Source organism: Thyridium curvatum (assembly GCF_004353045.1).
Source record: "Thyridium curvatum strain D216 chromosome Unknown NODE_132_length_59402_cov_84.237368, whole genome shotgun sequence".
NCBI lineage: Eukaryota > Fungi > Ascomycota > Sordariomycetes > Thyridiales > Thyridiaceae > Thyridium > Thyridium curvatum.
The window spans coordinates 1-27,939 of record NW_022156887.1 but is presented as its reverse complement, the minus strand read 5'-3'; the positions used below and the strand labels follow the sequence as shown (position 1 = coordinate 27,939).

Below are 27,939 nucleotides of genomic sequence, written 5' to 3'. Positions count from 1 at the left end.
CTAAACAAGGGCACCGATGGTTAGAAGACAGGAACCTCGCGTTGTCGCAATGCGCCGCTAGCACTGCCATTGACAACTCCCAGGTCGATCGGACTCACAGTCAAACTTTTGCGCCGCGCAACACGAGCAAGTTTGGTTTGTGCGCACAGGCTGACACGGAAGACGCGGATAAGAGCGAGCAGGGAGACTGTTCGTTCCCCTAGCAAGATACGGTTATCCGGCGCGTCCAGCAGAAAAGAAAAGGAACCCAAGTGAAGGTCTGAAGGAGCGACAAGAAAGAAGGAGAAAAGGCACCGAAGTCGTTTGAGAGGTCTTGAAGCGAGACAACGACTCCTGTGCTGGGGAGGACGGGAGATGAAAGAAAAAAAGGACTCGAGAGAGGGTGTGGCTCGCTCTTGTTGGAATTAAGCTACGTAGCTTCCTGCTTATTAGCGTACTGACTAAGTAACCTGTCGTGCCTGCCAGAACGAGACAAAATATTTTGATGGTGGTTTTCGGGCACCCCTCTGCCCAAAGAAAAAAAAAAGGGGAAACATCCACTCAGCGTTCACTGGGGCAAGAAGCACCTCGGCGTCATTTTGCGCCAGAATTGCCCCCTGGAGCCAGCCCCTAGGTAACAGCAGTGCGGCCGGCCCCAAGTGGCCCTCCCAGTTAGCACGAGCCAATTTCTCAAGATCCGCATGTGATTCGCTGCGAATGCCATTGCAATTTACAGTTGCAATCGGAGACCGCGGGAGCGAATCGCAGGGGGGGCCTGCTCCGTTTGTTGGAATCTGCATCTGACAAGATGACAAAAGGCGGCACCAAGAACATTTTTTGGAGATTTGCTCCGAGCAGACTGTTCATAAGAACCCCAGAGGCCTGCTCGTGACCCTGTCTCTGAGATCAAAATCTTCTCTGTCCGCCCAGTCTGTCCTTTCTATGCAGCCAGTTCTTGCAGCCAGTAGCATAATTCTCCAAGCAGTTTACTTCCAACTTACTTACGGCTTGAGAAATGGCGAGAGGAGCTAGAGAGCGTCAAGGATCCACTGGGTACAGACCACAAGAATCTTTAGTACCTACCTTCTGCTATGTGGAAGCTTTGTTTCAGGGAAAGGAAAGGTCAATTCATTATTCATCGCCAGGGAGGGGAGCTGTCGGTATGCGTATCAAGAGGTCTACTTCACTATCTTCCTAAGTGCTACTCGCTCCTCCTGATCCAGCACCCAAACAACACCCTGATCGCTATGACCCCGCTCCCCGGCGTGCTTTAGCTCTTCCCACTCGTCGTCTTCGAGATTCACGATGACCAGCATCTGGGAGACCCGTACGAATGCTTGCCGAGCCGAATAGTCGCGCCTTGCCACAACGCCAATGATGCCCGAGTAATCCCTCTCCAGCCGGATCAAACCCAGCTCGCTTATACGCTTGGTGTGGTTCCAGAACCTCTTCTCCAGCGCTTGGGCGAGGTGCGCCGCCGCCAGGGCCAGGAGTGCGGTGTAGCACTGGGACGTCATGACGCGATGGAGGGGACGCATACACTGCTCCCAGCCTTGCTCAAAACGTGATGTGACCGAACTCGCCTCTTGTTGTTCATCTTCATCCTCCGGCCCCGTCATTTCTTCCTCCGTCCCGTAGTTGCTATCCCGGAACGCGTCGCTCACGGCACTACGTAGGCGCGGCTTGACAGCGTGGGTGAAAAGGGCCTGCGAGGCACTGGCTAGCAACTCGGTCGTCCTGGATCTGAAGGAGGAGACGAGTGTACGAAGCGCAGCAGCCACAGAGGCTAGATCCCGCGAATCGGTAAAGGCGCCGCCTAGGGGGCAGTCGGGTGGTGGAATGCTGCGCATGGATGATCCGTCGGCTGGGGAATTGCTTGTGCTAAAAAAGCGGTTGACGATGCGGAGGAGGTAGTCATTCGCTGCGTCGAGGCTATTCATAAGGACAATGAACATGATGATCTTGGTCTCAGGGGGGTTCCCTCGTGAAGTAGGAGCCCTCGGGTATGCTTCTTCTGACATTTTGTGATGTATGATGCCGACGAAATCCGTCTCGAGCACACGACTGATGACGGGGATGAGCGAGGTTGCGACGGCTATGTGGGACGTGGAGATGATCCTGCGGATAATTGTGTCGACGATGAAAACAACGTCGTCGACAGCTGTAATGATCAAGGGTGAGCTGGTGTCGACGGGACTTTTTAGCGAGATGCTCGGGAACTCGTTCAACTCGAAAGACTTCTCGATAGATCTCCGCAAGAAGAACGTCGTCATGGCCTTAAAGGGCGTTGCAAGTATTTCGTCAGTCTTACGGTAGAGCTTTGAACAGAGTAAGATGGTAGGAATAGGAGAGTGCCCCCCTTCCGAGCTCTCACTGGTGGTCTGTTGTGAGTGTGTTAGTAAGGAGGGCAAGACTGACGTTCCAGAAAGCGAGGATATTACCTTGCATTTTGAAGCAACATATTGCATGTAATGAGACCATGCGGTCAGCATGGTGGCCATTTCACCAAGAAGGCGATCCACATCTTTGGCATCTGTGGCTGGACTGTAGTCCTTATCTTGGGATGTGTCGTTGCTTGCTGGAGAATGTGTTCTGGGCACAGCTCTGTTCTCAACAAGAAAACTCTTCAACAAGAAAGAGAAAGGATAGCTTTTGATGGATGTGAGCCGTCTGTTGATATCCTCTGCCTCGCTCCATGCGTCCAGAATCATACCGCCCTGTATATCAGCCTCGTCCTGGAGTCGCTCGATCACCTTGACCATTTGGCCAGATCCGTAACAGTGCTCAACCAAAGGACCATGGATTTCGATGATGTGCACAATATGTCGAAATAGCTTGGTGAGGGCATTCGAATAGAAAAGCGGTGCTACCTGACCGCTTTTGGTCCCTTCCAGCTCCTTTCGCCCCCTCTCGGCCACGGCCTGGCATATGTGCCGCCCGTAAATATCCAGACCGACGTCGCGCATGCCGATCAAAGGGAACAACTTGAAGTACCTCGTGACCTTGGCCTCGTCCCCATCACGAACTGCGCGTTGGAATTCGCGGACGAACAGGCGGCACAAACTATGCTTTGCCTCCTGCAGGGTATCCCACGGCGGGTCGGGCACCTCGGTGCTCGGCACCACCGCAGCTGAGAAACCTCCGCGTATGATTTCCTCTGGTATTTTGGCAGTGCGAGAAAGGTATCGAGCTGCGCTATCCCAGTCTTGGGGAGCCCCCATCGAGCCTACGACACCGTGAACACATGCTTTCAGCTCTGCGACAAGCTCCACCACCTCGAGCGTTTCGTCGACCCTCCTCTCTTCCAGATCTAGCCGGTCGATCCTGCTGCTAAATTTGGCTACCGTCGATGCTGCATTGGAGAGCGTGGCGTTTGCAATGGTACGGGTGGCAATGACAAGTGAACCTAGGTTGGCTCGCAGCGAATCGAGTTTTCCGAGATGGCAATCAAGCTCTGCTAGTGATGAGCGAACGGTCTCGAGGCGTCGGGTTAGGGAGGCTTCGTGGTTATGGAGTCTTTGAAGCGCAGCTTCAACTTCTTCACGTGTCGAGACATCACGGATCTCCATTGCGGTGCGGCATTAGCAAAGTTGATGGGCTGTTATTGCAAAAAATTGGCAACAACTTCAACGGGTGCAAAGCGCAAACACGCGTGAATGCATCAGGTGCATAATGATTGGTGCAATTTGTGTATGTACAATAGAGTGACGCAGTTGGCCAACTGTTGATGGATGTTATCTCCCCCACAGGCTGACATCTCGGGCTGCGACCCTTCCAAAAGGACTGGGTAGGTATTGCATGGACGGACGTATCATCTGTGCTGGAACCTGGGCCTCGGGACTCGGAGCTTGGGTGCATGACGAACCTAGGCTCTGCTTTTTGGCTCCTTGTTTTCCTGCACAGTTATATCAAAGCTCTTCTACACAGGGGGGCATGTCGCAACACCTTGTCTTCCCTCGTATCAATTGAGATGCCCGCGCTGGCTGGCATCCCCGTTTGGCTTGGTGCTGTGTGATTCTGCATCATCACATCACGTTGTTTTTCCCTACTGGTAGAGGTTGGAGGTCGATCCTCCTGCTGCTTTGATCAGAAAGGGATAGTCCAGGCGTGCGTGGGCCTGCCTGCTGTGCTGTAAATCGTCTAGTCTCCAATTGAAAAACCAACGCCGCTTATTGGCCAGACCTCCGCCAGGTCTCCATCGCAACACGCCCAGCTGGGCGGCGCCTGGTGCCTCAGGCGGAAAGGCAGCCAATTATTTTCACGCAATTCGCTACAGGCCAGCCAGCCAGCCAGCCGGAATCCCTAGGTTACTAAGGCAGAGCGAGAAAATCGTAGCCGAGAGATCATTCGATTCCCAACCTTGCTGCCAAAACCACAGCTTCCCTAGGAGCAACACCCGTCTCACGACCTCGCAAAACAACTCAATCTCTTTTGTCCGCTCTCTGCTCCTGCTCTCCTGCCCTCCCGTGCCTCACAGCTTCTCGTTTTCTTTCCTCCCGCCGACGCACAACCGCCGCCATGTCCGCCTCCCTCCTCCGAGTCGCCGCCCGCGGCCCTGCCACCACCTTCTTCCGCGCCAACACCCTGCGCGCCGCCCAGCCCATGACTGCCCGCGCCGCCATGGTCCTGCCCATCGTTGCTGCTCCCTCCTTCAGCACCTCTGCTCGCCTCCGTTCCGACCACGGCGAGGAGACCTTTGAGGAGTTCTCCGCCCGGTACGACACCCAATCCGTGCACCCGAGTCATCATGGCCTGATCTCACCCTCGACCACCCTCGACCCTCCATTGGAGCCCGTCGCGACCCTCAATGGGCAGCACGACCTCTGGTGAGAACTCAATTGGCTAACGGGAAGCTGTTTTGCAGGTACGAGAAGGAGTTCGACAGCGTCCAGGATGTTTTCGAGCTTCAGGTACGTGGTTGATTGTGGTGGACCCACCCAAGGTTATGACGGCGCAGGCCGTTCTGGAGATGATCAAAGAGAGACCGATCGGACTGACGTCGATGTGCCACCAACCACAGCGCAACCTCAACAACGCCTTTGCCTACGATCTCGTCCCTTCTCCCTCCGTCCTCATCGCCGCGCTAAAAGCCGCCCGCCGGGTGAACGACTACCCCACCGCCGTCCGTGTCTTCGAGGGTAGGTTCCCCCATACAATGAATAAGCTCTATCCGAGGGCCTCTGACCACTTGGACTAACGTTGCGGCGCAAACGCAGGCATCAAGGCCAAGGTCGAGAACAAGGGCCAGTACGAGCAGTACCTGCAAGAGCTCAAGCCCATGCGCGAGGAGCTCGGCATCCTCCTGAAGGAGGAGCTGTTCCCCGAGGAGCAGCAGTAAATCCTCCAGCGAGAGATCGAGCTCTCCCTGCGATCGTGCAAGGCAGGCTGCGACCAGCCTCTCTAGGATGGTGCGGGACTCGCCGTCACCGACCGGGAGCTGGACTTGTACATTTTTCCCAAACCATATGAAAAAGGCAAACTCTAGGACATCGTCGGGAGGCAGTTGTTGTTGTAGTTGTTGCGATACCAGTATAGGCGAAGATGTAGGCTGCACTGGCATTTGTAAGAAGAGAAGGAGCGCAGAGAGACTGATAGAAGAGAGAGAGAGAGAGTAGTTAATCCATCCTCTTGGACATCATCCGAGATTCACTTTTATCCGTCTGCTGCTCCTGCTCCCATCCGTTAGTGTATGGTACGATTTTGACGAAACACGGGCATTCGCAAGGGCGGCACATGGTACGAGGGCCGACATATCACACTCTGACTTGCCGTGCCATTGGTTCACCGACCAAACGTTCTTCTCTATTCAGTACCAAAACATATGTAATACGGTCTCGGTTATACAGTGCTCAGGATCGTGCGACCAGCAACACACGACGCACACGAAACCAACGGTAATTGACAAAACGCATGCATGGTATATGTATGCAACCACAGAACACCGACAGACAACAACAACAAGTAGAAAAAGGAAGAAGCAACAAAAGCTGGATCGATGCTGTGATACCGCTTCCCGCTTTGCAATGTCCACACCCACACCACATCACCACCAACAAGAGAACTATCCATCGCCAGCACAATCGAGTCCTCGCCAGGACTCTCAATCCCGCAGGTGCCCCCACCGTCCATTCCCAGCCGGCTGATTGAAGTAGGCCATGCCCGGCGGCATCCCCGGCGGCGGCGCACCACCGCCTCCAGAGGCGGCGGCGGCGGCACCCCCTCCTCCGGGCCCGTCGTACGGCACGGGGCTCGTGCCCCTGCTAGACGGCAGGCCCGCGGCGCGCCCGCCCGCCACGGTGCGGGGGCTCATCATCCCGAGCCGCGGGCTACGCGGCACGCTCGTGGCCCTCGTCTCCCGGCGGCCGTTCTTGAGCAGTTTGAGCTCCTCGCGCGCGCGCTCGAGGTCGCGCTCCCGCTCGCGCGCGATGGCCTGGTGCTCGAGCCACAGGCGCCGCAGGCCGTCGACCTCGGCGGCGTGGTTGACGCGGTGGACCTCGAGCAGGTTCCGCGAGGCGCGCTGCTCGAGGTCGCGCGCGCGCGCCTGCAGCTCGCGGTTCTCGGCGGCCAGGTCGGCGGCCGAGTTGGACGCGTTCTGGTAGGCCGAGCGCGCGTAGTCGAGGTCCGTCTGCGCCGAGGCCGCCTTGCGCTCGAGGGCCTCGGCGCGCTGCACCGCCTGCCGGAGCTGCTCGTCCGCCGCGGCGAGGCGCGCCAGGTCCGGGTTGTCCGACGAGGCGAGGGCCTTGTTGGCGTCGGCGAGCTTGGCCGTCAGGGCCGCGACGTCCTCCCTGAGCTTGGCGGCCGTGGCGCGGCCCGCCTCGATCTTGGCCTCGGCCGCCTCGGCCTTCTTGACGGCGGCGTCGCGCTCGAGCTCAAAGGTGCCGCGGTCGCGCAGCGCCTGCATGTACTTGGGCTGGATCTTGCGCGCCGTCTTCTCGTGCGACTTGACCTGGCTGTCCAGGCTGCGGATCTTGCCGCGCAGCTGCTCTTCAAACACGTCCTTTTCTTGCAGACGGGTCTGCAGCTGCTCAATCTGGTAGAAAACTGTTAGCAATGCAAGGCTCGTCTTTCATCTGTTTCGTGCTATGGGTGGCTTACCTTGATGGCCATGGCTTCAAGTTGGTCGACAGAGATCTCTACGGTGGGGCCCTTGATAGACAACGATCCTCCAAGGGCTGCTAGGAGTGCCTCGCTGAGGTGGATGGGTGACTTGAAGCCGGCGCGGTCCGCGGACTCACTGATCCGCGCGCGTTTCGGTGTGCCTTCGGCAGCATCATTCTCATCCTACTGCACGTCAGTAATCACGACAGATTTGCACAGGTTTGAGTCGACCATACCAATAGCCTCTTACGACTGGTGCCCCGAGTCGTGTCTTGCTCCGGCCGCAGCATCTGCTCTTGAGTAGCCTGTTGAGGCACCTGTGAGCTCAGGTAGACATCAAAGATGTCGTCAGGGATGGGCTGGGGCTCCCAGTCAAAGTCGTTGGTTGGGTTTCGGATGTATCTGCTGAAAATCTCGGCTGCCTCATGGGGCTCTGGGTATCCCCGTTCAGGGTCAAGGATGAGCGGCCGTGACTGCACCGTGGATATGAGAAGTGCATTTTTGCGTTCCAACGCATCTAGGCTCTTGGATATCCTCAGGTCGATGTGCTCTACCGAATGGGTAGCGACCAAGGACAGCACCGTAGGCGCGCCGTTGAACTGGTCGTCCGAGGCGTACAGCTTGAGCAGGCCAGACACCCGCGATGCCTGGTCGAAACCAATGACAAGATCAACTTCCGAAGGAAGCTGAGAGGCATCGGCGTCCGTGCTGCCGATAATCACCGACAGCGGGCTCCCCGCATCCTCACTCTGCAGAAAACTCTCATCACCGAGCCGCTGATACTTGAAACCCTCTGTGGCTACAATAGCCTCGATAAAGTCGGCGATACGACCGGGCCTTGACAAGAATAGTACCTGGAGCGGCATGTCGCGCAGCCCGTCGAGGAGTTCGTAGACGAACGAGAACTTGCTATTCGTTCCTGTGGCGTGCTTCTTCATCTCCTCCTTGGACATCGAGGGCAGGCTGTCGACAAAGGCGGGAAAGTCGCCAATGTCAAGCAGCGACTGGAACACATTGTTGATACCAGCGACTAGTGAGTCCTCGGGATCCTTTGGCTCGTCGCTGTTGAAGACCTCTGTGAACGCTTCGATGATGCGCTTGTTGTCTGTGATCTTTTCTAGGTACTGTGGCCGAAGGTTTGCCGCAAGTGGCAACGTGATGACATACTCGTTCAGTGCGGCGGGTATCGGAGTGACCAGGTTGTCTAGAGATGCCACCTGATCGTCGTCTGACGATGGCGACTCGGACCCGGGGAGCATGTCTGCCACGGCTTGCTCCACAGTCTCAACACCAGCGAAGTCGTCGCCTGGTAACGATGTTATCGGGATGGCGTCAAACTCGGTCGATGTCACAAGCGCCGACGGGGCTATCGTGCCGGAGACTAGGTGCTCGTCGTTTGTCGATTCCAGATTCTCATTAGTGGAAGGTTGTAATGATGAGGCGAAATCGATACCGAAATCTCCGCCTCCAGATGGAACTTTTCCCGGTGTAATAAAATCTGCTGCAGGTTGCCGTATCGAGATGTCTGCAGGGTTTATATCCATTGCCTGGGACATCTCAGAGTCTTGCTGCCAGGTATGATGGGTGTCTGGGTGAGAAACTTCACCAGCAGCCAGCCCCAAGATTCCTTCACCTTCACCAGCGAAAGCAATAGAGGGCGACACAATGGGTTGTTCACCGCTGCTCTCGACCCCTTGGTCTGACCCAAGTCCAGTATTGCCGCGCGCAAAAGCCAAGGCTTGGGCCTCTCTGAGCTCATCAACCGCAGACCTTGGGGTCGCATTCCTTGAAGTGCCGTCCATACTGGAAAGTTCTGGGGTAGCTGGTGATGCGGATCTGAGCTCGTCTTCTATGTCTGGATGGAGGCTGTTGGATGGCGAATGCCTTGGACTGCGGTGTTCCTCTCCTTGATAATCTTCCTTCTCGACGCTATCAACAATACTTGCGGACGGAAATAAAGCTGAATGCTGCTGAGGTGGCGAGACGTATCTGGGCTTGTGGACAGTCTCTGGGATGATGTGGTCCACAGAGCTGTCAAGGCCGAGACCTGAGAAATACTGAGACTGGAACTCTTCACTGGGTTGGCTATGAAGGGGACGGATGAGCTGCGCAGAGTGGGCAGCCGCTTCAGGAAGTGTCGCTGATTCTGAAGCAGCTGGAAGGGCGTTTCGCACCGCAGGATCTGTCCTTCTGGTGTTTGACGCTCTCTGAGAGTCAGACTCAGGTTCCAGTGTAGGTGTCAAGTTGAGCTGAAAGTCAGGCTGTGTCTGAAAGTGGAAAAGCTCTCCCTCCTCAACAGACAATCCTTGCGGCTGTGGTCGCGGTAGACCACTTGGCGTTGTGCTCGTATTTGACGGTAGAGAAGATGCTTGAGGATCTTCCGACGTCGTCTCTAAGCCTCTGACTGATAGCGATCCGCCAGGTTGATGCGAAGGAATGGCACTACCAGAGGATTCTTGGTTTGAGTTTCGTTGTTGCTGATCGCTGGCTGACTCCGCTTCAGCTACTGCAATCCCGGGGGCCTGTGCTCTGGAAAGGTTGATTTGCGAACCGTATCGAACAGCTTCAAGTATTTCACTTGACCTCGGACCACTGGAGGCTTCAGCGGAGGGTTCTGAAGCAGAAAAGTCCTGTGAATCAGGTATGGTCCTCTGCGATACAACAGCTTGCTGTGTAGACTGAGGATCGCACGACGCACCTGGCTGATGGAGGCCTTGTGAAGCGGTGTATTCCGACAACTGTGATGAGGTAACAGGAACGTACTCGGACAGATCTAGGCGGGACGGATTCGACAGTTCGATGACAATCCGGTTGCCCTGATTGATTGCGGGGAGATCAGGGCTGTGTGAGAGTTGAGGCTCGGGAGATGAGCGCAAGGCATCTGCGGTTTCCTGAGAGGAGAGCGTTCTCGTTCCTTCAAACTGCCGTTGATGTCCAGTAGTTCCTGAAGCAGAGTTCCTCCCCGAATTCACAATATTTCCATCTGTACGTCGCTTTGCTCGCCAATTTGGAAGTTGTACGGGCTGGCTGTCGAGGCTCGAGTCCTGGGTTCCAAGCTTGCGCCTCCTCTTTACACGCTCCCAGTCCTCGACTGCTTCCTCGTTGGCGTCTTCTGCGGGGATCTGGTCATCATGTCAGCCGTTGTACGTTTTGCGCCGTGTGAGTTGAGACAGGTGAGCTATACCCAAGTTGGTTCGTACTTCTCTCCCGTTGCAATGTTGTCGGCCCAGTCCACCTTGTACCAGAGCTGCTTCTTCTTGAGCCTCTCGTCTACTATATCCTTGATCGCAAACCACGTGTCTTCTGGGCTAGAAGTCGGTCTTTGTTGTATATGCGCTGGGGGTCTTGACTTGGCCGGCCCGGGTTTATCACCACTATGTATATCGGGTGATGTGCTTGTTTCTCGGTTCATTGACGCCGAGGTGTGCGCTCAAGGGGTGCATAAAGACCGGAGTAGCTCTGAAATGAGGAGCTTCCAGCTTAAAGAGATCCAAGAAACCCCCAATTGCCTGTGTGGTGGTCTGCGACAAGCGGCACTGAGAATGCGACCAGCACTTGGGGTGGTTTGATCGGGAGAAAGAAGGTGTAAGTTGCAAGGCTGGACCCTGCGATAGCTGCCATATCAGTAGGCCCAAGGCTAGCGTCTCTCGCGGCTTGGTGGGGCCTTGATTTGGACTTTTGGACTGCTAGAATGGCCTAATCAATCACGTGGAAACAAGGGATTACAGGTGTTGCAGTGCAAAGACCACCGCCTTTCGGTCAATACAAACCAAAGGAGCGTGCCTAGACTTACAAGATAGTTCCAGAGAATTGCAAAGGTTCAGTCCTACTTTGGATTGTTTGCTAGGAGAAATAGAAGATTGATACCTTGTATGTAGACTATGTTCAGAGCATTCAAAAGGGCGGAATCCTTGCTGAAATACTCAACGTTATCATTACTCGTGTCTACTTGCATCTGTTTAAGTACTTCCTGGGAGCAAGAGGTACCTAATGGAGCTAATAACCAGAAGTACTAATTAGATGCATACCAGGCAGTGTGCTTCCTAACATTAGCATTAAGTTGCGCACTAGGTACTCTGACAGCAGAGTTGAAAAAATTTGACGTCTCAATCACTTTCACTTCGTGGTCAAGAACAAAGTGTTATCAGACTGCCGAAGTTAATGCGATTTGTTTGCAGGGGGCTGCTGCAAGGCTGAAATTTAGCGTCTTCGGCTGAACCGTCCCTCACTAAATGGGCCCCTAAATTTCTCCAGGAATCCTACTAAAGCTGCCGGACCCAGCCTCACTGCACCTCACCACCAACTTTTTGTACCCCGCCAGTGCCTGTCTGCGTCTCTCGGCAGAGACAAACACTTCTCGCCTTGGACAAAGACGCTTTCTACCAGAACCTTTCACAGCTGCCATGTACGTCGCTGACAGTACATGAGAGCTTTTGTTCCGAACTCAGGCTCACCCTCCTGACAATCCGTATGCTGACCGAAGAAATCTACGATCAGCAGCCCGTCGCGTCTTCCGGACCTCGCCAGAAGGAAACACCTCGCACCGAGATACATGCGCCCGTTCAGGGTCGCTCCAAGCAGAAACGCCCGTGGTACGCCTGCTGCCTGACCCTCAAAAAGATTCATGAGGCGAAGCTGACCAGACAAAAGGTCTGCCTTCGAACGCTACCACTCCGATACCTGCCATTCTTTGCCTGACCATGGGTAAATAAGTGCTACGGATCTTTTGCAAATCGGCAGTGGCTTACTCTGTCAAAGGAATGTCCGAGGTGCCACACCTGTGAGGGCTTCGATGGATTTTATTGGGGGGGTCAAGCGGTTGTTCAACATGGCAAAGCCAAAACCAGTATGTTCGAGGTGCGCCTCCCATTGGAGGTGCTATGCTAACAACTCATAGGGAAGCGCCAGTGAACATAGACATGTCGACCGGTTGTCTAAGCCAACTCGAGCGGTTCCTTCGGATGGGAAGCGCGAAGCTAGTGCTAAGCACGAGCAATGGGGATCTGTTCACACGAGAGCAGTCTTTGCAGTCCACGACGGACAAGATGATCGCGACTCAGGAGAAGCGGTTACCCCAGTACATGCGGCTGAGAATGTGCGGAGCAAGCATCCCAAAGACAACAGCCTCATCACCCCAGTGGATGAATATCGTGCGATAGACAAGCATATCGGGCCGAAGCGTCGGTCACGACCACCCAGAAATCAGCACACATCATTCTCCTTTGACAAGTACCAAGTTCCCGGAGATTCGATCAGGGACGACAGTGGGAGCGAGGCAGGCACCTCAGTTCAGGCATCCTCACCTCGTGCCGGCCCTACCCAGTCACCACACTTCCCATCAAAGCTGACCAAGGGGGCGCAATCACATCCAAAAGATCGAACCTCTCTGAAACGCCACTTTGATGACAGCATCGATGAGCTTGCATATGAGGCTGGGGATCAACCTCCCAAAAAAATCACCGTTCGGAACCAGATGTCGGCCTCGACCTCAGAAGCAGCGTCTTCTAGTCTTTCCAGGAGAGGAGACATGGCAAATTCCAAATTCCTACCGAGCTTGAACAATCGAAGCCGCCGTCGGTTTGCCCGGCCTCTAGTCGTTCAAGCAGCGTCCTGTGGACTAGTTCACAATCTGCGATCCAAACAGGGCGGCATGGTTTGTAAGCTCAAACTGGATCCTGCAAACACAGTCCTGAGGGCAGTTGATAGCTCTGGAGCGTGCGTGCCTGAATTGGATTGGCTCGAGCCCAAGTTGGAGAAGATGAAGACTGTCAAATTCAACCCAAAGTCTCCCTTTGTCACCATATACAGATCCGCCCAGGTTGGAGCTGGTGGGAAACTTCACCTGCAGTTTGGCGAAGTTGAACACGCGACAGCATTCATCGACTGGGTTCAGGGTGCTCGCGCCCACCAAATTATCTGCCACCAGGAAGAGAGCGAGATTCTGAGGAGAGAGTTCGAAATTTCTTGGCAGCAGATAGAATTGCATCTGGAGAAAGCCGAGGCCGAATCCGAGACGAACACTCTGCGGCATGCCCGCGGTTCTATCCCGAAGCCTGAGATCGCCTCAAAGCCACCAATTGGTACACTCAACTCCCGAGAGTCGAGCCTGTTTTCTCGACAGACTCGTTCTCTTCGACGAAGTATGCGAGGTGAGGAGGAAACCATGCCACCAACCCCGAATCAGACGACAGGCGCATCCTCTCAACTATTTGATATCCATGGCTCACGGCTGAGACGGACTGCAAACTCGTCCAAACCTTTAATGCGAGATCCAAGTCTCGAACCGGATCGGTGGACAACGAATCATCCGGAATGGGCAAGGGATTGGATAGTGCCCCTAACATACCTCCGAACCACTGTGGACAAAGACGACATCCCGCGACTAGATGCAGGCCAATTTCTGAACGACAATCTCATCATGTTCTACTTGCGATATCTCCAGGATCGGCTTGAACGGGAAAACCCTGCCGTGGCCAATCGTATCTATTTTCACAATTCCTTTTTCTATGAGAAGCTCAAGCTCAACAAAGGAAGAGGAGTCAATTACGATGGTGTCAAAAAATGGACCTCCAAGATTGACCTTTTCTCATACGACTATATCGTCGTGCCTGTGAACGAGAATGCTCACTGGTGGGTCGCGATCCTTTGCAACATGTCGAAGTTGCTACCTAGGTCGGCAGAGCTCCAGCCCGAGGTTGCTGTGGATGGCATTCAAGTGGTGTCGGTACGTGACGGACGGCCGTGGCCGAAAGAATCCTTGTCGATCGATTTGGTTGATAAGTCGCTGGGCGAGGCTTTGAAAGGTGCCCAGGCCCCCAAAGCAGGCAGGGTTCCAAGCCCAGGAAATATGTCCAAGGCCGAAGGAGATCAAGAAGACGCTACGGGTGACGCAGCCCGCATTGCCAGCGATCTTGCTCAACCCCCAGATGCCACCACACCACGAAGACTCAAGAAGGGACAGAGGCCGTCGCTTAGAAAGTACGACCCTAAGGACCCGAAGATCATCACTTTGGATTCTCTTGGCGCAACTCACCCTATCACCGTTGGCCATTTGAAAGAGTATCTTGTCCGTGAAATCAAAGAGAGGAAGGGCATCGACATTCCCAACCCTGGACCTCTCGGCGTTACTGCTAAGAACATTCCCTTACAAGACAACTTTTGCGACTGCGGCATCTATCTTCTGGGCTACATCCAGGAGTTTTTGCGCGATCCAGATTTGTTTGTCAAGGGCATTCTACAACGAGAGGATCACCGTTGGGCCGTCGATGCAAAGGGTCTGCGCAACGAGCTTCGCTCACTCATCTTCAAACTACAGAAGCAACATCAAGATGAGGAGATGCAGAGGAAGCAACAAAGGAAGCGTATGAGGCAATCTAGGGAGCCGGGAACCGAGGGTGAGAGTGCATCACCCAAGGATTCTCGTCGCGCGGCCACTGAGATTCCTGGCCCCAGTACGCCAGGACGGGTCGCTTCAGCTGCAACTTCACGTCGAACCACGCCTGGAGTGGGGGCAGCAACACTGGACTTCTCGAAGCACGATGCTTTCGAGCGGGAAAAGACCTCTGCGGACTCGAAAATCTCGGCTCGCGAAACTCCCGCAAAGACATCTCCTGGACGTGCTGGCAGCGGAACATGTCAACGTCAGGTGATCACAGTGGAAGACGATAATCTCGATCTTGGAGACCACCCGGCGGCAGCGCCACAGGAAGTGGGACACGGGCGGCTTTCCAGTCAGGCGGGCGATGAAGACGTCAAAATCATTCCATCAATAGAGTTGGTCGATGTCGAAGACTCTCCCCCAATGGCGCCGACCCCTATGGCAGGCCCCCCGATGGCGAGCATGCTAGACTAGGAGATGCAGCAGGCTCTTGCTGGTGCTGCGGGAGGTCCGGGCGGATTGGGGACCGGGCTCAGCCTGCAAGAGCTGGTGTACGGAGACACGCCGGAGCTGCTTAGTCCCTTATCATCGTCCTCAGCAGTCGAATCTGTGAGAGATGGGGTCTCGCCGTATGTGCCCGGCGGCTATCCCATTTGGTCTGACTCGGATACCTCCGACGATGAGCGGGTTGTGATGTCTCGGAGCCGCAACGAACAGGAAGCGGTGATGCGAAGCGAGTTCGGCCTGTCTATCATTGACACGGTGACGTTGCTGGAGTGAAGGTGTACTTGGATGCACTTGGCCGTTGCAGCCAGGTATGCGAAGCGGATCCGGTACGCATCTGCCTATTGTGCAAGGGCGTCTGGCGGAACGGCATAGCATTGGTGTCATTATGACTTTGATGAAAAGGCTTGAGGGGACTCTTCTTCTCCCCCTCCATGAGCCTATCCAATGTTTCAATGTTTCGGATTGCATGACTGAATGGCTACGGTCATTTAGAGATTTTGGGGCTTTTTGGCGTTGTTCGGGCATCGGGAAATGCATAGTGCAGCATAAGATACCTCAGTAGCCAGAATCTCTGAGAAATTCAATGATAATTTCTTCTTCATCCAGTACTTACATGTAGTATGTCGTGCTAATTGAATCTATCGTGATTGGATTCAAAGGAGCCCTCCGTATTTGGCTTGCTCTGTCACAGTCTCACGAGATCACTCACTGGTCGAGGGTAGCTGGGCGCTGGACCCGAAGGTGATTGGTCAGCGAGCTGTTGGACCCACCTGAGGTGTGTCCGTCACTAGCAGGCTGTAGCTGACTGCGCGTCCCATAAGGCGAGCTTCATAGTCCAAACGCAGCAGCCTTGGCCCAATTCCAGCTTCGAGCCACCATCTTGACTTCATCAACACAGCGACAATCAAAATGTGAGCGGCGCATCCTTGTCTCGAAGCATCTGCAGTGCGATGGCTGACCCAAGTCTGTGAAATAGGGAGGTTCTTCTCGGCATCACGGGCAAGGACTTTACCTTGATCGCCGCCTCCAAGGCGGCGATGCGAGGAGCGACCATCCTCAAGGCATCCGACGACAAGACGAGGCAGCTGAACAAGCACACGCTGATTGCGTTCTCAGGAGAGGCGGGAGATACAAGTCAGTAGAAGCTGGACCTGCCCCCTTAAGCAGCTAGCTAGCTAACCAGGAATTCCCACCGCACAGTCCAGTTCACCGACTACATCCAAGCCAACGCCCAGCTCTACTCGATGCGCAACGAGACGGACCTGTCGCCGTCGGCGCTCGCGCACTTTGTCCGCGGCGAGCTGGCCTCGAGTCTGCGATCGCGGAAGCCGTACAACGTCAACCTGCTGCTGGGCGGCGTCGACCCCATCACCCACAAGCCCAGCCTGTACTGGCTGGACTACCTCGCATCCCTGGCGCCTCTCCCCTACGCCGCACATGGCTACGCACAGTATGTTGCATGACCCTGTCCTGTGGGCAGATGGTGGTAGAGATCGCTGATGCTGACTGATGACTGCGACGCCCAGATACTACTGCCTCTCCATCCTCGACAAGCACCACCACCCCGACATCACTCTCGGCCAGGGCATCAAGATCCTCAACATGTGCACGGATGAGCTGAAGAGGAGGTTACCGATTGACTTCAAGGGCATGCTGGTCAAGGCGGTGACCAAGGACGGCGTCGTCGAGATAGAGTTTGACGATGACAAGGTCGTCAAGGCCGCTTAAGATGGTTGGGAGACGGACAGTACGACGGTTCGAGATGCAGCAGTCGGCGGCCGCATAGAGCGGTTGTGTGTACTATTACTCTTGCAAGGAAGACTACAATGGAGTTCACGAGATATCCGAGTCGTAAGGTCTATTACTACCACTGCAGTTCGTTGGGGACCCCGAGGCGCCTGGTTGCCTAGTTCGTCGTTCCTGGTGCCTTGCCTTATTGCATCTTGTCGCCTTCCAGCTTCTTGATCGTGACTGGTCGACTTATCTGTCAATCCTCCAAGACAAGAAATGCCAGCAACATCTCGTGCCCATCTAACGCGTAGGCCACCTCCTTGTTTACTCATCGAGACTTGATTGGCTGAGACTGAGTGTTGCTGTGAGGCGTGATTGGGCGTCATGTGAGCTATCACACTGCATGAAGCAGAAACGCCGCCGCCTCGAACCGAATGGGGTGGAAAGCAGAAGGGCCGTCGGTGTGGTGCGGCAAGCTGCAGCAAAACAAGCAGCGGTGAGGGCCACAAACTTGCCTGTCATTTTTTTTTCTTTGCTTTTTTTGCTTTTCTATCTTCTCTGGGAAGCCGGTGCAGCATTGACGGCCGGTGATGGCTGCACCTCGCTTACATCCCCCGGCTGTGGTCGACACGCATGGTGACCAGTACATTTGCGGTCTTTGCAGAAAGTTGTATCCGCCCAGAGCGACTTCATTTTGATACGTAGAGGAAATGAAGAGTAAGAAACCGGGCGGCAGAGTTCCGAAGTGGGATACGTAAGAGAGAGGATGTCAACGTATGTTTGCCTCATGGCTGGCGTGGTTTGGGCTGCATCGCGCTGTGTTTCCAGTGCTGCCTCAACGGCACTCTACATCTGTGTACCTTACCTACCTTAGCCAAGTGGGATAGCCCAGCGCGTGTACCGGGATGCCTCATCGAGAGAGAGGAGAGGATCAACATGGCACGACCCAGCAAGGTAAGCGTTGCAAGTTCAGACGGCTTGATACATTATCCACTTCGGTAACCACATGTGACAATCGCTGAGAGGAAACATTAACCGTCCGTTGATCGAGGGAGAAGCGGAATGTCCATGCTGGTGGGATGGAAAGAATGGCACGGATGAGTACGAGTCTTGTATCAGGCGGAAACGCCATGGTAGCTGATCTGCATGGGTCAGGAAGAGGGTTCTGTCACAGATGACCCCAGGGAAAAAGAGGGTGCTCCAGTCTGGTGTCTGAACGAGCGAGGCACGAGACGTAGGTAGGTACCCTTGGTACCTACCTAGGAAGAGGTACTCGGTCACGTCAGTGTGGGTGGTGGCTTGACCTGAGAACCTGGGGCTCACATCCACCACCCAATGCAGGCGAGGACCGAATTTGCGAGAAATCCCCAGAAGAATGTGATGAGTCTGCAAAGAGAGTCCGTTGTCTGGAGAAGGGGTGGCGAGAAACACTGTCGGGGACAAAAATGTCATGAGACGGGCTATTACACAGGGCTGAAAAATGCGGCATGTTTTTCTTCAGGCGCAACTTGCCGTCAGAAAGACGTGTTTTCCCCGTCTCGCCCCATGTCCAGAAAAAGAAAAGGGAGGGAGGGAAAGGATGGGAATCGAGTCGTCAGGCCCCGGAAATCCCACCCACACCCCTCCTGAAAGCCGCTGTTGCCTCCCGAAAAGGTGGACTTCAGTCCCCAAATAATCGAATTTTTCGCACCTGCCATTGGGCAGAGGGGAGGCCTAAAACGTTCAGTGATGTACCTAGGTAGCTTAGGTTGTAACTTGCAACGGGAGGGTGGTAGCATAGTGACAAACTTGAGCGCCCGTGGAAAACCTGCCTCCTTCTTGGCTTGGAGTTGGGAAAACTCAGCAAGGGGCGCCCGCCCCGAAAAGGTACCGCTCCCACAGGGCGTGGCCGCTGCCATCCGAATGTACCGCGCTAAACTCTAGACGGCAACCAGTACGGATTAGACCGCCTGCAACACCACCGCAAACCCTTTTTATTTTTTTCCCAGCAGCCTTTTGGCTTTCTCGCCTTCTCCTACTTAAATTTTCTCTACCCTCTACCACAAATCTCCCTCCTCCTCTCTCGTCCAAAGGATTTACTCCTTCATCCTCTCCAAAAAAGAAACCACGCCTTTCTTTCCCATAGTGCGGTCTTTTCCTTTCCTTTTGAAGATCTGTTTTTTTCTTCACGAGGATACGAGACCCGTCATTTGTTTCTTTTCTCGTTCGTATCTCACGTCTCGAGGAAGGACACCTGCCTAATCGTCACACACGACACAAAATCGCTGGAGACCAGGAAGTTGACCTTCTGTCTTTCTGTTCTCGCCCTGCATCTGCATCCCTTCGGAATACCGAATTTCGACCACTCTCATTTTTGAACAGCACAAAAAGTTCTGCTTGAGAGTAATCTGAACTGCCTTCGCCTAATCACGACTGCACATTCTTCCACCTCGAACATATCCCCAACCAGTCAATACTTGGACTCTGTTCGACCTGATCCCACCTTGCAATCATGGCTGATCAACTCAACATGGGCGGTCTCAACCTTGGCCCTGACGCTCAGGGCGTCCCTGGCGGCAACCGCTCCTACATCCCCCCGCACATGCGCGGCAAGGTCACCGCCATGAACGGCGCTGCTAATGGCGGCCCGCCTGGCCCTGCTCCTGTCGGCCCCCCTGCTGGCGCCCCGATGAACGGCGGCCTCAACCAATCTGCTTGGGCTGGGTAAGTTTCAGGACTGATTCAATTTTTCTTGACCAGTTTTTCACCTTTACTAACACGCTTTCTTCTATCAGAAACCAGAACTTTGACGCTCGCCAACAGGAGGGCTGGGCTGGTCCTCCTCCCCGACAGAACAACTGGAACGGCGGCGGCCCTCCCCAGGGACGCAGCTTCAATCCCAACGCCTACGGCAACCCCGGCGCTGGCGGCAACGCTGGCGGCCGTGGTGGAGGTGGATACGGTGGCCATGCTAGAGGCTCTGGCGACGGAGAGTGGCGCGATGGAAAGCACATTCCTGGTCCTGCCAACCCCCGTCTTGAGCGTGAGCTCTTCGGTACTGCCGACGACCCGTCCAAGCAGCACACCGGCATCAACTTCGAGAAGTACGACGACATTCCCGTCGAGGCTTCCGGTCACGATGTCCCTGAGCCCGTTCTCACCTTTACCACCCCTCCCCTCGAGGAGCACCTGATCAAGAACATCGAGCTTGCCCGCTACAAGATCCCCACCCCCGTCCAGAAGTACTCCATCCCCATCGTCATGGGTGGTCGTGACCTGATGGCTTGCGCCCAGACTGGTTCCGGCAAGACTGGTGGTTTCCTCTTCCCCATCCTGTCCCAGTCCTTCATCAACGGTCCCTCCGCCGTTCCTGCTGGAACCGGCGGTGGTTACGGACGTCAGCGCAAGGCCTACCCCACCTCGCTGATCCTGGCTCCCACTCGTGAGCTGGTCTCTCAGATCTACGATGAGTCCCGCAAGTTCGCCTACCGCTCTTGGGTCCGTCCCTGCGTCGTCTACGGTGGTGCTGATATCGGCTCCCAGCTTCGCCAGATTGAGCGTGGCTGCGATCTTCTCGTTGCCACCCCCGGCCGTCTTGTCGACCTCATAGAGCGTGGTCGCATCTCGCTGTGCAACATCAAGTACCTCGTCCTCGATGAGGCTGATCGCATGCTGGACATGGGTTTCGAGCCCCAGATCCGCCGCATTGTTGAGGGCGAGGACATGCCCAACGTCAACAACCGCCAGACGCTCATGTTCTCCGCTACCTTCCCCCGCGACATCCAGATGCTTGCTCGCGACTTCCTCAAGGACTACGTCTTCCTGTCTGTCGGTCGTGTCGGTTCCACTTCGGAGAACATCACCCAGAAGGTCGAGTACGTCGAGGACATCGACAAGCGCTCCGTCCTCCTCGACATTCTGCACACCCACGGTGGTGGTCTGACTCTGATCTTCGTCGAGACCAAGCGCATGGCCGACTCCCTGTCGGACTTCCTGATCAACCAGAACTTCCCCGCCACCTCGATTCACGGTGACCGCACCCAGCGTGAGCGTGAGCGTGCCCTGGAGATGTTCCGCAATGGCCGTTGCCCTATCCTGGTCGCCACTGCTGTTGCTGCTCGTGGTCTCGATATCCCCAACGTCACCCACGTCATCAACTATGATCTGCCCACCGACATCGACGACTACGTCCATCGTATTGGTCGTACTGGTCGTGCCGGAAACACTGGTATCTCGACCGCTTTCTTCAACCGTGGCAACCGTGGTGTCGTCCGCGATCTCATTGAGCTTCTCAAGGAGGCCAACCAGGAGGTTCCCGCCTTCCTCGAGACCATCGCCCGCGAGTCGTCCTTCGGCGGCGGCCGTGGCGGCCGCCCTGGAGGCGGTCGTGGCCGTGGCCAGGGTGCCAACCGCGATTACCGCAAGTATGGTGGCGGCGGCTTTGGTAGCTCGTCCGGCGGTGGCGGTGGCGGCAGCTTCGGCGGTCCTCAGGGCGGCGGTGGCGGCTTTAGCGGCGGCGGCTATGGTGGTCCCCCGAGCGGTGGCTACAGCGGTGGTGGCGGCGGTGGCGGCGGCTACAGCGGTGGCGGCGGCGGCGGCGGCTACGGCGGTGGTGGCTACGGCAACCCCGGCGGCCCTGGCAGCCAGTCCTGGTGGTAAAGCGGCTCACAAACGCCTCTTCATCCACAATCCGCATCTTTTCTCAACTTTTGTTTGTTCTGTTTAAACGTTTCTTCTACACATCTTTGCTTTTTTGGCACCATGACTTTACTCGCCTTCGGCTCCCTGATCTGGGTAGCACGTTAGGGCGGCGATCATGATCTCCAAAGACAATGCCTCTTTGATCGGAAAGGCAGGTTCCGGGTTGTGGGCATCTTCAAGGCACACGATAGAACCGCATTTTCTTGTTTCTGCTGCATTCCCTGGTTTCTTGATACCCATAGACCAAAGACTCGGGGATAGATCCACGACTGAGAACGTGGACAGAAAAGGTGCAGCAGATGCCTGATGCGCGCAGTCACGACTGAACGATCGAGGGGATCTACATTCACACAGAATGCCCTGGATCTGGTTTGGCGCATTACGACGGTCATGTTTTGCTGTTTTATCTGCGCGCCGACGGAAAAAGGCATTTTTTTCGCTCTTCGCATAGAACATTGGGGTCATCATGGCATCGCCGCAATTCTGTTTGGTTGCATTCATAGACAAAAAATGGGGGTTCTCGGTTCTCTGGGTCGAGATGGGTGATATTCCTCGACAACGTCTCCACGACTGGGGGAACATAGACGATAGACCGGTATTTAATCAATCGTCTGCGAATGCGAGGACGGCATCGGAAAACGGAACATTTGCAGAGACGACGAGCGCGCTTTTCTACGACCTACCCTCTTTTTTTCCTTTCCTCACAGGGGAAAGCATTTTCTTGCCCTCCTCTTCCTCTCCTCCCACGCGAGAGAGAAGAACGGAAGCCGGGCAAGATATTGGGGGTCAACTTGCATTGGAAGGCATGCTCTCTCGATTAATGGCATATTGAGAGATATCACTCGCAGAACGGAAAGAGAACTCGGCCCGGCAAACTTTGTTTTTTTTGCCAGCGGGCAGGAGAGTTTTTGCTGGTTTTCGCAGAGATTGGGTTCATCCGGGTGAAGGGCCAAGGCACATCAGTGCTATTGTTCTCCGTGGTTGATAACAAGTTTCAGAAGCGAGAAGTCCAAATAAAAAAAAAGTTACTTCTGCTTTCAAATGATGGGTTACCCTTGGTCTCGTCGTGTGCATGTGAATGTGAATGAATTCAATGTTGGGTGATTATGGTCCGATTTATGGTGACATCGATGTCCTCCTCATGGACAGGAAGGTCAGTTGCCTCAGTCATATCGGATGGGACATTGCTCCTGTTTCTTTGTTTCTTTGTTTTGCTTTCTTCCTTTATTTCCAACCTCTAACCTCTTGATTCATTAAGCTTTTTGTCCACCAGCATCTTTGTTATCATCATACAGGTCAAGATAGCTCGCCCGCAGCCTCATCTGCAGGTGCTCATCTGCCGTGAGGACCTTCCTCTCGGCGTAGGGGTTACTCTCTCCCTCTTCCCCTCCAGCGCCACCGCCGCCGCTCTCGCTCTGTTGCGCGGCGGCGAAGGCCCGCACCCTCTCGCTGGGGACGGGCTCGAGCGGGAACGTGCCGACGGGGTGGCAGAAGAAGGCGATCGAGTACCGCGGCTCCTCCCCCGCCTTCTCCTGCTGGTCCGGTCCTCCGCCGGGCCTGGGGAAGACGACGCGGTGGAGGGTGCTGCGCAGGAGCCCGCCGGTCCAGTAGGACAGCAGGTCGCCGATGTTGACGAGCACGGGCGGGGAAGGGTCGGATTCCGTCCCGGCGGGGACGACGGGGACGGGGGCCCAGGCGCGGGCGCCGTCCGTGGGGAGGATCTGCTGGACCTCGAGGCCCGGCTGGCCCGCGAGGCGGAAGAGCAGGGTCAGGGAGCCGTAGTCCGAGTGGGCGCCGGCGCGGACGTCGGCGGCCGACGCCGGCGCGGCCTGTTTGTTGCTGCTGCTGGGGGTGGTGGCGTCTTGCGCGGCGGCGGCGAGGGCGGAGAGGGGCGGGTAGCGCAGGAGGCGGAGGATGGTGCCCGAGGGGCCCCTTGAGGGGAGGTGGGCTTGCTGGAAGAAGGTTGGGGGGTCGACCTGAGGGAGGGGAGGAGGAGGTTGTCAGTCAACTGGTTCATGATTGCTATTTGCGGAAGGGGTTGGAAGGGGGAGGGGGTAGACGGACGCCGAGGCCGATGCCCAGGAGGGAGTTGAGCTTGAGGCTCAGCCGGTGGCAGTAGGCGAAGAACTCGGCGATCTGGGGCTCATCGCTGGCGATGGTGGGCGGCAGAGGCTGCTGGGCTTTGCCATTGACGAATTCGCCAAAGTTGAAGGCCCTGGGTGTGGGTTTCCTTTAGTTGATGTCTGTCTGCACATGGCCCTAGGGGGATGTAGCCTTACTCCTTGAGATCACCAATCTGAAAAGCTCATGTTAGTGGGAATTATGTTTGGTAATATGAGCAAGGCTTCATGTCACTTACCCTCTGATTCTTGGGGTCGAGCGTCTCGACATGCATGCCAGAGTAGCCCCTGTTGTTCTTTTGGATGTTGCAGCTCTGCTTCTCCTCCAGGGGTGCCTTGAACAGCTTTCTGGCCTTTCATGCATGTGTTAGTCAGTCCTTAGTGGGTGCTGTGAGTTGATTATATCTTGCTCACGAGTGCAAAGGCGTCGTCTATGGCTTGGGCAGGGATGTCCTTGCCGGTACTTCTGATGTAGACAAAGCCATGCCGGACAGCGGCATCGACGAGCTCTCGGGCTACCTGCTCCTGATCGCCGTCCCCAGAAATGTCGATGACTGGGATAGCAGCATCCTGGATGGCTTGGCCTGAAGTCTGCGTCGTCTCCATGCTGGCTGCCCCAGGGACGGTCGTCGTGTGAGCATATGAATCGGACATGTGAATATTTACGGTTGGACAGTGAGAGGAGGGAAGAGTCACCTTGTGAAAGCAAATTCTGGATATCGCGGACCCCGCAAGATAGTGTCCGCCAAGTCAGACTACTCGAGGTACTGTACGATTGATACCTTCACGGCACTGCGCAGCCTTGATATCCCTCAAGACTCCTGAGAAAGAACTACAGTGGGAAGCTTGAAAAGTGTGTGATGAATAGCGAGATGAAGATATCGCTCAGGCTGGTCCACCGGCTCACTACCTGAGTCACAGTTCAAGGGCTGTGAATGTCGTCTGTGAATGATCAGTCCCAGAGTGGAAGATAAAGACGTCGTTCACGAAGTACCCAGGTACCTCCAGGTAGGCCTTACCCAGTTAGGTAAGCACTGTACAGTACCTAGGTACACTACAAGTACTTGTAAGCTGGGGCTGCTAGAGTGGATTGACGCGCGTGGGAGACGCCCCGACGCACGCCGCTGTCCACCACGCTCCAGGCCTTGGGAGGCTCCAACCATCTCGTGTCCGCAAAAAGTGGCTACCAGCATCGGACCTAATCAGGCTCGTCCGTCAGGGTCACCCTCCAGCTTGGTCTGGCATTCACCACCCATTTCGTCTTCCGGCTGTAGCAATTTTGTCAGAAACTGCGCCCATTGCACACAACTCAACCTCCCCCCTCCCATCAACCCCCCGTCCTTGTTCAGTCTTCATCAATCCGTCCTGCCAAAACATGGTTTGATTCTCCCACTCATTCCTTTGTCCCCCAGCCGGTCGCATTTCGAGGGGCCGAATCGACAGATTCCCTGGCTCGCACCTCACAAAGAACCAGCAAATCCTCGCCTGCCAACCGACTCATCACCGATTGATCTCTGATCAACCTAGGCAACACTCGCCATGGCTGCGACACCGAGCTCCGCGGCGGCTTTATCACCCCCAAGCTCCCCAGTCGCCCCCGACAAGTCTTTTATGACCAACGTCACCGAAGATGAGGACACCAAGATGATGGACGCGACCCCGGAGCCTTCAGAGAAGCAGCCACGCGGTCGCGGCAAGGGCGCACGCGAATCCCTCGCCCAGGGGTCTATGATAGGAAAGATCAGGCATCTGAAGAAAGAAGATGGCGAGCCCCTCTGGCGGAAGGACATACAGTACGATTTTCTCAAGGCCGTCTTCGACAACGAGGAGAAAGTCTTCACCAACAGCTACGATGACACCATGGAGAAGCAGTGCTTCGCTGATCTCTACATCGACACCATGTCCAGGAGCAGCAAGACCAGCAAAGTCCTGCGCGACAAGCTGCTTAGCGATCGCGATGCCGCCAAGGGCATGGCCATGGTCTGCTTGCTGGTCAACATTGGCCGCATGAACACTACTCTCAACTGTGAGCCTACCCGCCCTCAGACCAACTGTTCCTTTCCCTTTCCCTTTCCCTTTCCCTCTAGACTCAGGCTAACGTACCTCTCCAAGTCTTCCCCGAAATGCGAGCGCAACTTCGAACCTATCATGCCATTCCTTCCCTCCAAGCTCACCAAGATGCCCATGCCTACAAACAGCTTCAGGACGCCCCGCGACTCAAGTCTATTCTCAAGGGTGGAGCTGAAGACCGATCCGAGCCCAATTCCCTCGACAAGATCAAATCTCTCAACGTTCCGAGGACCAACCCGGTCAATATGCTCTTTGTAATTTGCCAAGCTGCCGCTAAGATCGCCGAGCTGCATTTCCCTCCCGGTCGCGAGTTCCACGACCTCATCATGAAGACCAACTTTACCAGCAAGTCTCGGGCTGCCGCCTTTCTCTGGGTCATGTGGTTCTATCTCGAGTCAGACTTCACCGAAGAGGGTTGCGAAGAGAATCCGTTTGGCCCCGGCGTCGACTACGGCGTGGATGTTGCCAACCAAGGCGTACCCGAGCTGATCGAGATGGACCCTGCGGAGGAAGCCGAGGAGAACGTCGACCCTGAGGAAGAGGTGGCTTTTGGCTACGAGAAGCAGAAGATGCGCGCAAAGATCATTGCGGCCGATCAGCAGTACGTGAGCGAAAGCCAGCCTAAGAGGGGTTCCCGCGCCCCTCGGTCTTCTGCCGTCGGCGAGGACGGCCCCGGGTCTGCCATTCTACCGCGTATTCGCCCTTCGAAGCACGAGAGCGATATCGACAGCAGCCGCTCGACGCCGCCCCCACGCGCCCTGGCTAGAACGCTGGGCGGTGGCTCCAGCCGGAGGAGCGGGCCGCTCAAATACCATCACATGTTTGACGGTTCGTCGCCCGGCGGCCCGACGCCGTCCGGTAGCGTTCCCAGCCGCAAGCCAAGGCCGCCTACGGCGCATCAGATCGCCGTGGAGGAGAACAGAAACCAGCGGGTCGAGTACATTCTCGACAGGGGCGTCCGCAAGAAGCACCACCAAGCTCGAAAGTCGCGTCGCGCCGAGGGCGCCATCATCCGGGCCTACAACCGGCTCCAGGAGATGCAAGACCCCTTCGAGGACAGCGAGGGCGAGGACAGCATCCTCTGGAACAACACGCGCCTGCTCATGGGCATAGGGGCCCCGCGCGCCAACGAGACGGGCGGCCCGTTCCGCGACCGCGGCCACGGCGGGCTCTGCCTCCTCGTGACCGAGGAGGACGACTTTGGCGAGGAGGTCAGCACCTACGCCGCCTCGATCCGGCGCCTCAGCCGCCGGCTCAAGCGCTGGGACGGGTCCGACCTGGGCGTCGTCCCGCCCGTCAAGCGGCCGCGGCCCCCGCGCCCGGCCAAGGACCCCAACGAGACCGAGGAGGAGGACATGATGGACCTGGAGGCGTCGCAGGTCGAGGTCCCCCAGCCCAAGACGAAGCGGCCGTGGGGCGGCGCCCGCGCCAACAGTGGAGGGGGCGGCCGGCACGGGCGCAGCTTCAAGAAGAACAAGAGGGCCGCGGTCGTCGAGGCGACCTCGGCCGCGGCAGCAGCAGCCGCGGCGGCGGCAGAGGACGAGGCGGAGATCCTCGACGACGTGGACAAGGAGCTGCTCGGCATGGCGAGCGACCGGGAGGGCGAGAAGGACGGCGAGGACGAGGACGGTGACGACCTGGACGACGTGGACAAGACGCTGCTTGGCATGGGGGATGGGTCTGATACGGAGTGATATGCTCGTTGCTCGCGGTCCTGAAAACACGTGTGGTGTGTGATGCACATTCGGCGGCATAGACTATACGGGGGGGGGGGGGCGGGAGGAGGAGCTGCACTGAAATCGGGTCTGTTGTATGGGATACTGGTAAGACTAGAACTGCGATGGTTTTCTCTATGATCGCGATGGCGTTTTTTTTCGATGGACGGACTTGGGTTGGGGGGGGATTTGATTCTGCTAAAGGGTATTTTCAAGCGGTGCTTTTCGAAAACGGAGGAAATCGTTTGTCTGTTGTCCCTTGTATTATAATAGATTCGGGGATCCAAACAGCGCAGATCTACACGAGTTAGACGTGCTAGATTCTCTATAAGAATTCCAATTACTTGTTTCCTAACCAGACGGCTCCTCACTCCTCCCTCCCGTTCTATGTCGACTCGTAGTAATACTGAATGCCATATTGGGGGGACTGGCAGTTTACTAATGGAAAGGCTTGTACGAAGATGGCTCTGGTTGGACTCAAGATGGGGAAATCTCGGAGAGTCGAGTGCTTCCCAGGCACAGATCAACACACCCCTGAACTCGTCGGAGTCGTGGCCACCGTCGTGAGTGGGTTCAATGTTGCTAACCACCGATAACACCGTGTCAGCACGAGTGTGTCCAATCCAGCGCGGTCGGTAGACAGAGTATCCTGGGGGGGGGG

At 55.9% G+C, this 27,939-nt stretch overlaps 8 protein-coding genes across 8 annotated transcripts; 5 read left to right on the top strand and 3 right to left on the bottom strand.

Annotated features, from left to right (window-relative positions):
* Window positions 1–1,157: 1,157 nt before the first annotated feature.
* Window positions 1,158–3,548, bottom strand: E0L32_012039 (uncharacterized protein; the record flags this gene model as incomplete). The annotated part of the gene is made up of 2 exons (XM_031134835.1): window positions 1,158–2,360; window positions 2,421–3,548. 2 exons carry the CDS (start codon window positions 3,546–3,548, stop codon window positions 1,158–1,160), a joined length of 2,331 nt encoding a protein of 776 aa, XP_030999371.1.
* Window positions 3,549–4,497: 949 nt separating this feature from the next.
* Window positions 4,498–5,317, top strand: E0L32_012038 (uncharacterized protein; the record flags this gene model as incomplete). The annotated part of the gene is made up of 4 exons (XM_031134834.1): window positions 4,498–4,805; window positions 4,844–4,889; window positions 4,937–5,117; window positions 5,196–5,317. 4 exons carry the CDS (start codon window positions 4,498–4,500, stop codon window positions 5,315–5,317), a joined length of 657 nt encoding a protein of 218 aa, XP_030999370.1.
* A 762-nt stretch (window positions 5,318–6,079) lies between these two features.
* Window positions 6,080–10,489, bottom strand: E0L32_012037 (uncharacterized protein; the record flags this gene model as incomplete). The annotated part of the gene is made up of 4 exons (XM_031134833.1): window positions 6,080–7,009; window positions 7,075–7,260; window positions 7,314–10,199; window positions 10,262–10,489. 4 exons carry the CDS (start codon window positions 10,487–10,489, stop codon window positions 6,080–6,082), a joined length of 4,230 nt encoding a protein of 1,409 aa, XP_030999369.1.
* Window positions 10,490–11,547: 1,058 nt separating this feature from the next.
* Window positions 11,548–14,929, top strand: E0L32_012036 (uncharacterized protein; the record flags this gene model as incomplete). The annotated part of the gene is made up of 3 exons (XM_031134832.1): window positions 11,548–11,669; window positions 11,836–11,923; window positions 11,975–14,929. The coding sequence occupies 3 exons, from the start codon at window positions 11,548–11,550 to the stop codon at window positions 14,927–14,929; spliced, it is 3,165 nt and encodes a 1,054-aa protein (XP_030999368.1).
* A 1,070-nt stretch (window positions 14,930–15,999) lies between these two features.
* E0L32_012035 (uncharacterized protein) lies at window positions 16,000–16,690 on the top strand (the record flags this gene model as incomplete). The annotated part of the gene is made up of 3 exons (XM_031134831.1): window positions 16,000–16,096; window positions 16,163–16,412; window positions 16,489–16,690. The coding sequence occupies 3 exons, from the start codon at window positions 16,000–16,002 to the stop codon at window positions 16,688–16,690; spliced, it is 549 nt and encodes a 182-aa protein (XP_030999367.1).
* Window positions 16,691–19,184: 2,494 nt separating this feature from the next.
* E0L32_012034 (uncharacterized protein) lies at window positions 19,185–21,331 on the top strand (the record flags this gene model as incomplete). The annotated part of the gene is made up of 2 exons (XM_031134830.1): window positions 19,185–19,396; window positions 19,468–21,331. The coding sequence occupies 2 exons, from the start codon at window positions 19,185–19,187 to the stop codon at window positions 21,329–21,331; spliced, it is 2,076 nt and encodes a 691-aa protein (XP_030999366.1).
* A 1,295-nt stretch (window positions 21,332–22,626) lies between these two features.
* E0L32_012033 (uncharacterized protein) lies at window positions 22,627–24,147 on the bottom strand (the record flags this gene model as incomplete). The annotated part of the gene is made up of 5 exons (XM_031134829.1): window positions 22,627–23,325; window positions 23,438–23,603; window positions 23,653–23,669; window positions 23,733–23,846; window positions 23,908–24,147. The coding sequence occupies 5 exons, from the start codon at window positions 24,145–24,147 to the stop codon at window positions 22,627–22,629; spliced, it is 1,236 nt and encodes a 411-aa protein (XP_030999365.1).
* Window positions 24,148–25,032: 885 nt separating this feature from the next.
* On the top strand, window positions 25,033–27,257 carry E0L32_012032 (uncharacterized protein; the record flags this gene model as incomplete). Its single annotated transcript, XM_031134828.1, has 2 exons — window positions 25,033–25,519; window positions 25,606–27,257. The coding sequence occupies 2 exons, from the start codon at window positions 25,033–25,035 to the stop codon at window positions 27,255–27,257; spliced, it is 2,139 nt and encodes a 712-aa protein (XP_030999364.1).
* Between the last annotated feature and the right edge of the window lie 682 nt (window positions 27,258–27,939).